Source organism: Psammomys obesus, unplaced genomic scaffold (genome assembly GCF_907164565.1).
Source record: "Psammomys obesus unplaced genomic scaffold, mPsaObe1.curated_primary_1811, whole genome shotgun sequence".
Lineage (NCBI taxonomy): Eukaryota > Metazoa > Chordata > Mammalia > Rodentia > Muridae > Psammomys > Psammomys obesus.
This window is the reverse complement of record NW_026585644.1, coordinates 28125238-28139471: the sequence shown is the minus strand read 5'-3', so window position 1 is coordinate 28139471 and position 14234 is coordinate 28125238. Positions and strand designations below refer to the sequence as shown.

Genomic DNA, 14234 nt, shown 5'->3' with positions numbered 1-14234 from the left:
TTGCTTTTATTTCTGCTTGGCCTTTTCAAAAGTATTACACACACACACACACACACACACACACACACACACACACACACACAGGCACGAACGAACCCATGCATGCATGCACATATGTATTTGAGAACTTTTGGGGAGCATTTTTTTTGAGAAGGGGATTCTCTGTGTAGCCCTGAGTATCCTGGAGCTCACTCTGTAGGCCAAGCTGGCCTTGAATGCAGACATCCACCTGCCTCCTGAGTGCTGGGATTAAAGGTATGCTGCCACATCAGGGTCTGTGTATAGACTGAGAAAGTTCCTGAGACAGCAACCAGATAATTAGAATTAGTGGTTTCAGAGAGTGCTTAAGGGATTCTTCTCTGACAGCATTCAGAGTAAAGAGTATTTTTCATAGTGTATTTTTAAAAAAAATGCTTTATTTTTTATTTTATGTGCCTTTGTGTTTTGTCTGCATGTATGTCTGTGTGAGAGTGTCATATCTCCTGGAACTTGGGTTACAGACAGTTATGAGCTGTTGTGTGGGTGCTGGGAATTGAGCCTGGGTTCTCTGGAAGAGCAGGCAGTGCTCTTAACTACTTAGCCATCTCTCCAGTCCCCTCATAGTATGTTAGAAAATAGATTTTTAGGGATTGAGTTTTATAATTTCCATCTTTACAAATCCCTAAGACTATCATAACATTTATAAATTTAAAGGAAATGTTTTATGTGCTTTGCTTTTTATGTCTAACACATTTTCTAAGTAACTATAAAATGTAAATTTTTTGTAATTTTCTTCCAAAGACATCATGGCTTTTCTTGTGGCTTTCACTATAGCTCCATGTAAGGTCATGTCCCCTTGTTGTCTGCACAAGCCCTCTTTTGGTTCCTGATGTGTGTAGGCTCTGCACTTGCCATCTTGTAAGAACACTCATTCTTGCCCCTTTTTGCCATATCTGTCATCTCAGTTAAGGTATTATTTCTTTAGAAAGCTTCCCCGGTGGCTGCTTTAGTTTAATTAACTCCACTCTGTTACTGTTTCTTATTTTGCCTCCACTTTCCCAGTTTAAAATAATTATGTTTATATACTGTCTGACCCTCCCATTCCCACGGAATACAAGCTTTCTGAAGGAGTTTTGGCTACTAAATAAGCAACAACAACAACAACAACCAAAAACAAAACAAAACAAAAAAACAACCCAAAACAAAAACAGCCAGGTGGTCTCTATTTTGTTTTATCTTGTTTTGTTTATTTTGTAGCATGAACCTCTCATGGTACCTAGACACAGTGTATATATTTAGTGACTATTTGTTGAATGAATGAGTAAATACTCTAGTGAGCATGGCATTCTAGGAAATATAGTAAAAACTAGATTCTAAAATCTTGTATATTTAGTCCCTTGTAAGTTTGGACAGATTTTAATTCATGTCCCTAGACATTTCTACTTATGATCTCTTATGAGAATATTCAGAAACAGTGGTTGTATATTTAATACACTGAGCTAATGGTCTTCATGCACTTTGCTTTGTTTTGCTAGAATAATGTCTTATAAGGTATCTGTATAGTTCAGAATAAAGAATAAAGAACACTTTAAAAATATCTCAAAGATATACACTCTTCTCATAATTCAAGACATCAAAATCTTGTAATCTTGTATATATTTAATCATAGTCTTTTCTTTGTGTATTTTCTTTAGATGACTCAAAATTGAGGGGTCTAGCAGCCCCTAGTAACCTTTCCATGAACCAGAATCTTGAAGGTCATAGTGGTGAGTCATTCAGCTTTTTTTGTTTGTTTGTTTTTTGAGTTTCTCTGTGTAGCCTTTGCTGTCCTGGAATTCACTTTGCAGACAAGGCTGGCCTGGAATTCAAGGAGATCCCCCTGCCTCTGCCTCCCAAGTGCAGAATTAAAGGCATATACCACCGCTGCCCAGCTACATTTAACTTTTTTTTTTTAATTTTATTTTTCTTTTTAGTTACATTTTGTTAACTCTGTGTCCCAGCTGTATCCCGCTCCCTCATTCCCTCTCCAACCCCACATTCCCTCCCTGGTCTCTTCCCTGCCCTTTTCCATGTCCACTGATAGGGGAGGACCTCCTCCCCTTTCATTTGACCCTGTTTTACCAGTTATCTTCAGGGCTGGCTGCAAAGTCCTCCTCTGTGGCCTAACAGGACTGCTCCTCCCCTGGGGGGGGGGGGGTCAAAGAGCCAGCCCTTGAGATCCTGTTAGAAATAGTCCTTGTTCCCCTTACTTTGGAAAACTACTTGGTTACTGAGCTACCACGGGCCACATCCGAGCAGAAGTTCTAGGTTATATCCATAGATGGTTTTTGGTTGAGTGTCAGTCTCAGAAAAGACCCTGTGCCGGATATATTTGGTCCTTGCAGAGCTCCTATTCTTTCCATATCATACTAACTCCCCTTCTTTCATATGATTCCCTGCACTCTGCCGAGGGTTTGGTTATGAGTCTTAGTGTCTGCTTTGAAACACTGCTAGTTAGAGTCTTTCAGATGCCTTTTGTGGTAGACTCCTGTCATACATTCAATGCACATCCCATTTGTCTTTCTAAATGAGGATTGATCATCTTCGCCTGTGTCCGCTACATTTAACTTTTTAATTTGTCATGTTTGAACAGTATTTGGAAATTTAGGTCATCTTCTACTTAATGTAGAAATGTCAAACAAATGCTATTAAATACTTTTATTTAAATAATAATAGTGTTGAAAGTAATCATTTTTATTGAGCCATAATTCATATGTGGAATAATCCAATACTTATACAAAAATTAAATATCAACTTTGGTAAATTTGGAAAAAAAAAAGCTGGCTGTTAATTTATACATTGCAAACTTATGTTATCTTCCTGTGGAATTTTTAATAAATATTATCCTCTTAAAGGATCTGTTTTATGATTTCAAGTTAAAGGAGACTGAAAGGATATATTAACTGAAAGATCTTAGGTGGGGTCCTAGAGTGAGAAAAACAAGTACCTGTTTATAACAGTTCTCTGACAGTTGATGATATTTGAACGGACTGTATTAGATGATAGTTCATCAGTGTTAATTTCTAATTTGTAATATGAAATGTAAAGAGAATATCATTATGGAATATACACTTAAGTATTTAGAGGTAAGATGAAATCAGTCATTCATAGAACCTAGAAGCTTAAGATGTACTCAAGAGTGTGGAACAGAATGGAAGGTGGCGTAGAAAGAGAAAATAAATCATGGGTCATGCCAACCAAAAACAAACAAAACACCCCAAAGGACAGCTTGGCATCCTTTGGACATTTTATCTTCGTGAGTCAGGTCAGTTTGGTAATCATGCTTTTATCTGTTCCATGTTAGCTCTATGGCAGTGCTGCTGGCTGGTTGTGAGAGGGAGCTGTGAAGGTGTGAGACAGGGGTACATATGAAAGAGTGTTTTGCATTGTTGCATATAATTAGTAATATCAGTAACTGCATCCCATAAATATTTTCTATATTTTAATTTTATTATTTAAGACTGACTGCACAAACTATTGATTTTAACATCCTCTTGATGTTCATTTACATAACAATACACATTCTAAATGATTATAGTCATTTTAGAGTTTCTGAGTTTCTTTTTTTTAACATTCTAGGTGCTGTTCAAGTTGTAACATGGAATGAACAGTATCAGAAGTTGACAACCAGTGATCAAAATGGGCTTATTATTGTCTGGATGTTGTATAAAGGTATATTAGGAGAGAAGCTTTTTTTTAAATATCTAAGTATGAAGTTTATTTGCTACTAAAACATTACTAATAAGTCTGTATTTATTAGTCCAGTATTAGTCCAAATGTTCTATGTATATGAATGTTAACTTAAAACATAAAAGTTTACATTAAAAGTGTTACAGAATTTTTTTTACATTTTAAATTTTTATTTACTTTTTTATTAATTATAGTTTATTCACTTTGTATCTCAGCGTAGCCCCCTCCTTCATCCTCTCCCAATCCTACCCCCCCTCCCTCATTTCCTCCTATTCTGCTTTTCAAGTCCACTGTTAGGGAGGTCCTCCTCCCCTTCCATCTGACCTTAGCCTATCAGATCTCATAAGGACTGTCTGCATTGTCTTATTCTGTTGCCTGGTAAGGCTGCTCCCCCCTCAGGAGGAGGTGATCAAAGAGCCAGCCATTGAGGTCCTGTTCCCATTACTAGGGAACCCACTTGGATACTGAGCTGCCATGGGCTACATCGTGCAGGAGTTCTAGGTTATCTACATGACTGGTTAGAGGACCAGTCTCAGAAAAGACTCCTGTGCCCAGATATTTTGGTTCTGTTGCAGGAGAGCAGCTTAAAAAAATTTATGTGTGTGTGTGTGTGTGTGTGTGTGCGCATGTGTGTGCACATGTGTACATGGGTGGGTACCATTGGAGGTCAGAAGAGGGTGTCAGATCCACCAAGGCTGCAGCTATTGGCTTTTGAGAGTTACCTGATGGGGATGCTGGGAACTGAGCTCCGGTCCTCTGCAAAAGCAACAAGTACTCTTATCCACTGAGTCAGCTCTCTAGCATGTGAGAGCTGCTCTAAAGCTCTTTACTGTGTGTGTATATGTACATGTGCCACACATGTGGAGGCCAGAGGACAATTTGTGAGAGTTGGTTCTCTTCAACATGTGGTGCCCAGGATTGAGCTAAGGCTGTCAGGCTTGACAGTATCCACCTTTACCCCATGAGCCATCTCACCGGTTCTGGAGAGCTGCTTTGATCTTTCACAAACCAGAGTCTGAGCAGTGTTTGGATGGGAAATAACATCTCTGACAGACTTGTAACCAGCAAGAAGACTTCATCCTGTTCTTTGATCTGCGACCCAGAGTTAGGAAAGTGAATCAGGTGACTGTTGACATTACCACAATGAACGGAGACACTTAGAATAGTCTCCATATAAAATAATTCTCCCCCCAAGATTTCCATTAAGAATTAATCCCTGTGTGGTCAGCTGGAGTTAATATTAGATAAAAATCATTTATGAAAAAGTCAAAGGCAAGACTTCCTTTATTGTATTTCCTGTACTGGGCCAGTTAGCTTCCTTTTCTTTTGTGGATTCAGTCCATCTCATTGCTGATGAATGACTCACAGCTTGTGCCTCTTGTCTCTGAGAGAATTGGTGGGGAGGGGGTGGAGTTGGGGGAGAGGAGAGGAAGAGAAGGATTATCTTAGATGCATCTCTATCTCTAGAAAAATGACTCAGAATACATATATATATATTTTTAAGGCTGGGAAAGGCTTAGCTAAATATGTTCAGTTGTAAAAAGATTCCAGATACCTTATTTTCAGATTATTTTTTTAAGATTTATTTTTAATTATGGGTATGTGTGTACCCATCTGGTGGGAGTCTGTGCCTGTGAGTATAGGTGCTGGAGGAAGCCAGAAGTCTGAGATCCCTCTGGAGTTGGAGTTATAGGGGTTGGGAGCTACCTTGCATGGGGGCTGGCCATCTCTCCAGCCTCCCCATGATAAATTCTCCATTATAGAAATGCCATGTTGCACCTGGACTTTATGTCTAAAGTCTGCGTGCCTCTGTGTATTGTGTGTGCCCAGTGTTGCAGTGATGAAGAAGAATGTCTGAAAGCCATTTCTCGCCTGCCATGTGAATTCCAGGGATGGAGCACTGGGCCGCTGCCTGGGAGACAGGCACTTTTACCTGCTGGGCCATGGCTCTAAAGCCATGTAAAGAGGGACTGTCTCTGACATGAACTCAGTGGCTGGCTCTTTGACCACCCCCCTAAGGGAGGAACAGCCTTGCCAGGACACAGAGGAGGGCATTGCAGCCAGTCCTGATGAGACCTGATAAGCTAGGGTCAGATGGAGGGAGGAGGACCTCCCCTATCGGTGAACTTGGAGAGGGGCATGAGAGGAGATGAGGTAGGGAAGGTGGGACTGGGAGGAAATGAGGGAGGGGGCTGTAGCTGCAATGCAAGGTGAATAAAATGTAATTAATGTAAAAAAAAAGAAATATTTAATTAAAAAAATTCAAAGACAGGCTGAGTTGTAACTACTATTCTACATGCTTTAATGCTTGTATTTCTAATCATAGTGAATGGAACAGTTATTCATCATAGGTATGTATGCATACATTGTCATTGTCATGCTTTTCCTCACTCTCTGAAGTGGTTGCTCAGTGGGAAAAGTTGAACTTTCAGAACAATCATCTATTTCTGCCCTGAAGAAGCAAATGGAATTCCGTTTTCTTAATTGACAAGAAGAGAGAAATAGGAGAGAGGAATATTTGTTGTGTTTTCTATGATAGTCTTGAAGCAATTAGGAATAATACCTAATCAAACTTGTGTTTATGGTAGATTTGAAGGCTTCAAAGTTAAATGCCTTAGGGTATGGAACACTTTACAGTCATTTTCCAACAGTGCACTTTTAGAAGTCAGCAACTTTCTCTCTCTCTTGGACAAGTTCTTACCATATGTATCCCAACCTGGCCTCAAACTTATGATCCTCCAGTTTCAGTCTCCACGAACTGGGATTAATGGTATGCACGATAGTGCCCAGAAAATATCAACCCTTAAGTGCTAGGTGATAAATGTAAAGGTTTTTTTTTTTTTTTGTTTTTCTTTTTCAAGATAGCCTTGGCTGTCCTGGAACTAGTCCTATAGTCCAGGCTGGCCTTTACCTCAGAGATCCTTCTGCTTCTGCCTCCAGGGTGCTGGGATTGAAGGGGTGCACCGCCACCACCTGGCCTGTAAATGTGAAGGTTTTGACTGTAGTTTTCAAACTTGTGAACACAGGCTCCTGGTATGAGGAGATGATCAACAATCGCAACAAGTCCGTGGTTCGAAGCATGAGCTGGAATGCTGATGGACAGAAGATCTGCATAGTGTATGAGGATGGGGCTGTGATCGTGGGCTCGGTGGACGGTAATGCACTCACTGGGTCCCCTGGGCCTGGGCCAGAGACCAAGGGTTACCGATCACCTTTGAAGGTTTAAGTTATTATCATTCTGATGGAAAATAGACACTGAGGGAAAAAACCCTGCTACATGATTTGGTAACATTAGGAATCACCTCGTGGTTCTAACCTCTTACCTTTCAAGACAAATCTGTTGTTTCTCTTTCCTACGGTAGTACTGAAAAGGTGAATTAAATTTTCAGTATTATTTTAAATATGTCCTTTATATAATTGGTCTTCTTATTGGTTAGATTGTAAAGAAATGTACACTTTAGTTTCAAAAGTATAAAATTACAAAAATCTGTATTTTTAGTTGAACAGAACATGCCATTGTCATTATTTGTAGCCTAAAATATACTTTTCTTTCAAATTATAGTACATAGATGAGGCTTCTGTGAGTCTACATCTTGGTTTTAATATAAAAATGTTTCTTATAGAAATTGCTTGAAACCATTTTCATATATTCATTCATTGTGTTTATTGCTGTCATCTAATGTTGAGAGCCTTGATAGCAATAGTTTAGGAATTAATATCACACATTAAAAACCGACCCTGACCACATCAAAAGTGATCATAAGTATATAGGCAGTCATTGATCAGTGATAAGTGATTATGAGATGAGTGCTCCAAAAGGGAACATACGGGAACATGTAGAAATACCTCCAAATGCACATGGGGAGAGATCAAGGAGGGCTGCCTAGAGGAGGAGGTGTACTTGTGTGTGTGTGTGTGTGTGTGTGTGTGTGTGTGTGTGTGTGATGAGGCATTAGCCACAAGTAGAGATTGGTTAATGAATAGCATGTCTTAGGGCTAAGGAATAGCTTTGGAGGAGAAAAAAAAAAAGGAATTTCACAAAAGACATTGTCTTAGAGACAAAGGACTCCCTAAGTCCTATGGAAGTAAGGACTATTAAGAAGGAGCATGTGTTCCAAAAAGACAGGAAAAGAGTAGGAGAAGACCCCTTGTCAGCTGGCTTTAGCAACAGGTAGGCGTGGCCTCCACACAGGACATTTTGATGGAGTTGTGGGGCAGAAGGTAGACTGGGGTGCCTTGAGGGATGGTGAGGACGTGAACTGTCCAGTAGTGTGTAAGTTGAAAATGTGGCTGGGAGGGAGGGGTAGGAATAGGGAAGCTCTGGAGAGAAGCGTTAGGCTGAGGGAAGGGCCTTTTTGTTTTGCTTTTATTCAAGGGAACTAAACGTTTGATGTGTATTCAAAAATTTGTAAGCGAGGACTTGGAGAGGAGAGTTTAAAGGGAAAGAGAAATGAGGGTAATCTCGAGGGAGGTGTTTGTAGAGTTGGGAAGGGTCGACCCTAGGCCTGGATGGAAGAGTGGGCTATAGAGGAGCTCATCTGGGGAGCTGCCTTTTCCGTTGTTCTGGCACAGCAGGAGGGGTCAGCGTGGATTCCCTTATGTTCTGAATGTTTGAGTATGCAGGCTGAGGGAGAATGGCTTTTGAGAGAGCTTATATTTTTTCTAGAGTAGATGACTCATTTCATAATTGGAAGTGAGAACCTCCCTGCCTTGGAGTGTAGAAGAGACAGGAGACAGTTTGAAATAGCTGCTATTTAAAAGGTCTCAGTGTTATTTAGCTTATCTAAGTGCTAATAAATATTTATTGACCAAGCAAATTGAATGATTGCATGAATGGTGTGAGGAATATGAGAAATCGTTAGGGAAATCAAGTTTCAAAAGCAGTTGTTGGAGGATCACAGCTCTGAGCTGGTAATAGCTGCCTCTGCTTTGTTTTAGGGAATCGGATTTGGGGAAAAGACCTGAAGGGAATACAGCTGTGCCATGTAACCTGGTCTGCAGATAGTAAAATCTTACTTTTTGGAATGGCAAATGGAGAAATACATATTTATGATAATCAAGGAAATTTTATAGTAAGTATATTTTCACTATTTTATTAGTATAATTTTCTATGATTATTATAGATGTCATTTATATATGTATACCTTTATTATGATAGTCACAGTAATTTATAGGATTTGTCTTCAATTAATTTTAATTTTAATTTTATTTTCCAATCATCTAAATAGTTTTAAACGTTAAAAGACTAATCATAGTTTTTCTTGGGGGTGGGATGTGGTACTTTGAATGAGAATGGTTCCCATAGTCTCATATATTTGAATGCTTAGTCACTAGGGAATAGAACTGTTTGGGAAGAATTAGGAAGTAGCCTGTTGGAAGAGGTGTGTCATTGGGGTGGGCTTTGAGATTTCAAAACTCCATGCCAGGCCTAGTAGTCTCTCTGTTTCTGTCTCTTTCTCTCTCTCTTTGTCGCCTGGGGATCAGGATATAAAGCTCTCAGTTACCACTCAAGTGCCATGCCCATCTGTTTCCTCCCTTGATGATCATGGACTAACCCTTTAAAACTACAAAAAGCTTCCAATTAAATTTTTATTTTTTAGGGGTTACCTTAGAGCCAGGTGGTGGTGGCATATGCCTTTAATCTTAGCACTTGGGAGGCAGAGGCAAGTGGAACTTTTTGAGTTCAAGGCTAGTCTGGTCTACAGAGCTAGTTCCAGGACAGACAGGGGTACACAGGGTTACATCCTGTCTCAAAAAAAAAAAAAAAAAAAAAAAAAAAAAAAAAAAAAAAAAAAAAAAAGAGTTATCATGGTCATGGTATCTCTTCACAGAAATAGGATGGTAACCAAGGTGGCACACGCATGTGTGTGTTTGTGTGTGTGTGTGTGTGTGTGTGTGTGTACTTGCTGTTTTGAGAGGGGTTTTATGTAGAGTTGGCTGGAACTCACTGCATAGCTGAATTTTGGATTCTCCTGTTCTTAGCTCTTGAGAATTCTAGGTTATACAGGAGTGCACCTCCATCATGCTCATTCCTTTGCTAGAGTTGGATCTAAGGCAGGGATTCTTGAATGTGAAGCAACCATTCTACTCAGCTATTTTTCCAGCCCAAGTTTAGCTTTTTTAAAAAGGTAAATTAATGTAGCAGAGTGCAGCTTTTAGCCTTGATTTTCTGTTGCTGGATGGGAGAAGATGACAGTGCTTTGAAGCTGAAGGATGATGAGAAGGGTAATACTTGTGGAAGTTTCTTTTTACATCTTCTGGTGCCTCAATCAAAGCTTTTATGCAGGATACCCAAGATAGATTTTTAGCAGCTAGAGCTTGTTTGTGAAAAGAATGCTAATCAATTTAATATGTATGGGAGAAGAATCAGTTTCTAGAAAGAAGGTAAAATAGAGGAAGAATGAAAGTTAATGTTGGTTGTCAACCTGGCAGGATCTCCAGTCACCTAGGAGACAAACCTCAGGACATACCTGAGAGGGATTGTCTAGATGAAGGTCAGTCTCCAAGTGGTTCATCATGCTCATTGATACAGGAAGAACTTTGGGTGGGACCATTCCCTGTGCTAGTGTCCATCCCTCTCTGCTTCCTGACTGTAATGCTTAGAGATCCTGTTGCTTTTCCTTTCCTGCAGTGATGGACTGTACCCTTGAACTATGAGCTAAAACGAGCCCCATCAAATTGCTTTTGTCAGGGTATTTTAATCACAGCAACTGGAAAGGAAACAGACAGTAAGCTTAGGCAGCATGATCTAGAGAAAATTCTGGCTTTGAGAGATGTAGCTATGATAGATTTCTTTGTATTGATAGGTCATTCTTGTTTGTAGGAAAAATTACAGCTCATAGTCCACTTCCTGGTGGAAGTAAAATTACTAAGATTTTCTCTCCTTTCCTTTGTTTTCTTTCCCACCCTTATTTCCTCCCTCCCTCATTTCCTATCTTGCTTTCTTTTTTATGATTTTTAAAATATTTTTTATTAATCACACTTTATTAACTTTGTATCCACACTGTAGTTCCCTCTCTCCTCCCTTCCCCAATCCTTTCCTTCCTCCCCCTTCTCCATGTATGCCCCTCCCCAAGTCCATTTGGTAGGAGAGGTCTTCTTTTCCTTCCTTCTGATCCTAGTCTGTTAGGTCTCATCAGGAGTGGCTGCATTGTCTTTCTCTGTGGCCTGGTAAGGCTGCTTCCCACTCAGGGAAAGGTGATCACAGAGCAGGCCAATCAGTTCATGTCAGAGACAGTCCCTCTTCCCATTACTGTGGAACACAGTTGGACACTGAACTGCCATGGGCTACATTTGTGCAGGTGTTCTGGGTTATCTCCATGCATGGTACTTGGTTGGAGTATCAGTCTCAGAGAAGAGCCCTGTGCTCAGATTTTTTGGTTCTGTTGCTCTCCTTGAGTTCCTGTCCTCTCCAGATCTTACTATTTCCCACTTCTTTCATAAGATTCTCTGCATTCTGCCCAAAGGTTGGCCATAAGTCTCAGCATCTGCTTTGATAGTTTTCAGGGCAGAGCCTTTCATAGGCCCTCTGTGGCAGGCTCCTAACTTTTTTCCTGTTTTCTCCCAAACCATACAATGGAAAAAAGATAGCATCTTTAACAAATGGTGCTGGTCTAACTGGATGGCTACATGTAGAAAAATGCAAATAGATCCATACTTATCACACTGTACAAAACTAAAGTCTAAGTGGATCAAAGACCTCAATATAAAACCAGACACACTAAACCTGTTAGAAGAAAAAGCGGGGAAGAGCCTGGAACTCATTGGCACAGGAGACAACTTCCTGAACAGAACACCAACAGCTTTCTTTTTTTTTTTTTTTTTAAGACATAATCTCACTACATAGCCCAGGCTGCCTTTGAACCTATGATTTTCTAATTTTCTAATTTCATTTGAGTCTTGTTGAAAACTCTGAGTGTGAGTGTAATTTTTTGCTTGTTTTTTAATTTATGCTTTGAGATTAGGTCTCCCTATATTACCGAGACTGACCTTGTACTTGCTGTGTAGCCCTGGCTGGCCTCAAACTCGAGATCTTCCCGCCTCAATCCCTGGAGTGCTGGAATAACAAACATACAGCACCACACTCACCTGTTTGTGTTTTTGTCCTTATTTTATACTTGAGGAAAGAGGAGAAGTCAGGGGAGTAATTTATCTAGGTTTGGAGAACCAGTAAGTCATGAAGTTTGCATTTGTACCCAGGTTTCAAGTCTCACTTTCATTGTTCTTCCTTCAATACTTGTGCAGATTAAATTGCCAATTTTAAAGTGCAGTTACTAAGCCTAAGCTGACCACTTCCACCTAGATGAAAATGAAACTGAATTGCTTGGTGAATGTCACTGGAGCGATCAGTATTGCTGGGATTCACTGGTACCATGGCACAGAAGGCTACGTGGAGCCCGATTGCCCATGCCTGGCAATTTGCTTTGACAACGGACGATGCCAAATAATGAGACACGAGAATGACCAAAGTAAGTAATGTTTCTTTGTTTTTGTTTTTAGGTTGGAGAAGTTTAAAAATTATTCTTAAGACTGTAAAGTTCCCTGGGTTAAGTTGTGACCACAGTTGCCACATTTGTTGTTGTTCTTTTTTTTTTTTTTTTCTTTTGACTAGACCCGATTTTGATCGATACGGGCATGTATGTGGTTGGTATCCAGTGGAACCACATTGGCAGCGTGCTAGCTGTGGCAGGCTCCCAGAAAGTAGTCACTCAGGACAAGGATGTCAACATTGTGCAGTTTTACACACCATTTGGTGAGGTAAATACATTTAAGACTTATCTTCCCATTTAGAGCAGGCACAGCATAAGCAGGGAAAATGAACAGAAAGTCCAGCTGGCCACACTGTCTCCGAGGGACATTTGAGCAGCAGTCTCCAGGTAGCAAGTGTGTGTCTGAATAGTCTTATAAGTTTTTACCATACTTACCATTTTATAATCTGTAAGTTTAGAAATCTAAGTATTTGACATATGAAATTGCCATGACATAGCTATTTAGGATATTTTCTCTGTGACCCAAATAAAAGCCTCTTTTTAAATCACTGACTGATTAATATTTTAGTGTAATGTCCTTACTTTATGTTCATATTTCTAGGTTTCAGCATAATACTTTAAATATCTTTGGATATTAAACATATGTCTGCCTGTCCTAAATTTCTCATAGTTTTAATTAATTGCTGAGTGATCAAAATTTTTTTTTTTTTGCTTTGAGAAAGGGTTTCACTATGTAGCCCTGGCTATCTTGGAACCAGACCAGGCTGGTCTCAAACAGAAATTAAATTCACCTGTCCATGCTTTCTGAGTGCTAGGATTAAAGGTGTACACCACCACATTTGGCATAATCATTTATTTGTAAAAAAAAAAAAAAAAAAAACCACCAAAAAACAAAAAACAAAAAACAAAAAAAAAACCAAAAAAACAAACAAAAAAAACCCTATCCTTTTTGAATACTATTTATTTATTTTACACACATGAGTGCTCTAGTTGTATGTACACCTGAATGCTAGAAGAGGGCATCAGATCCCAGTATATATGGTTGTGAACTACCATGTGGTTGCTGGGAATTGAACTCAGGACTTTTGGAAGAGCAGACAGTACTCTGAACCACTGATCCATCTCTCCAGCCCTGTAAAAAAGCTGTCTTAATAATGAGTCACAAATGATAGATGCTAAAATGTAAGCTATGTTTTTATAAATATATAGTATCCTTCTTAGTGATGTTATTAACAAATTTAACTTTTAGAAATTTCTGGGTGATATTGACACATTTGAGTCTTATATGTTCATTATAATACTTTACATTTCATCTCTCCCCTCCCCTAGCATCTAGGTACTTTGAAAGTTCCAGGAAAGCAGATGTGCTCACTGTCTTGGGAAGGAGGTGGACTGAAAATTGCTTTAGCTGTTGACTCCTTTATATATTTTGCAAATATTCGACCTGATTATAAGGTATTAAGAACAATTATAAGACAGTTTTTTTTTTTAACTAAACCTGTTGCAGCTTTCTAAATAAGAAGCCAGTAAAATGGAGGCTTTTTGTACATGAAGCTCTTAACATCAGTAAATGGCAACCTTTTCTTAAATACCATGTGTGATTAAAATGGGTTTATGAGTGGAGATCTCTCTGGAAACAGATGGTGCACTCACAGGAGTAATAGAAGGGCTTATTCCAGGTATGACTGAGATGAAAGGGATGTGCAGAGGAGATAAAACAGGCACCAGGGCCTAGCAGAAGCCAGATGATGTCACCAGCCGTGGGCTCAAGGAGCCAGGCAGGGGAGCAATGCTCCTAGAACCCATGATCCAGGGCCACTGCTGCCAGGCAGAGATTGGGGAATAAACGCTCATTTTCTTCCTCTTCTTGGTGCCTTCTAATGGACATACCCCAAAGGAACCATACAGCAAATCACCCATGTGATGGGGTTCACAGAAATCACCCCCAGGTGCAGAGAATAGTAGAGAAGGGCAGAGTGGATCAGAAGAAGAAAATGAGATAAACAATTCACCATGTAAAACAAGCTTGGGATAATC

At 39.6% G+C, this 14234-nt stretch overlaps 1 protein-coding gene across 5 annotated transcripts in view; it reads left to right on the top strand.

The window, feature by feature from the left end:
- Wdr35 (WD repeat domain 35) overlaps positions 1 to 14234 on the top strand; it is a 61366-nt gene that overhangs the window by 1891 nt on the left and 45241 nt on the right. For all 5 annotated transcript variants that reach the window (XM_055625817.1, XM_055625824.1, XM_055625823.1 and 2 more), the window contains exons 3-9: positions 1674 to 1745; positions 3598 to 3690; positions 6735 to 6863; positions 8647 to 8780; positions 12011 to 12176; positions 12320 to 12465; positions 13527 to 13652. In XM_055625817.1, coding sequence (XP_055481792.1) covers positions 1674 to 1745; positions 3598 to 3690; positions 6735 to 6863; positions 8647 to 8780; positions 12011 to 12176; positions 12320 to 12465; positions 13527 to 13652 — 866 coding nt within the window. The remainder of the gene's footprint in view (positions 1 to 1673; positions 1746 to 3597; positions 3691 to 6734; positions 6864 to 8646; positions 8781 to 12010; positions 12177 to 12319; positions 12466 to 13526; positions 13653 to 14234) is intronic.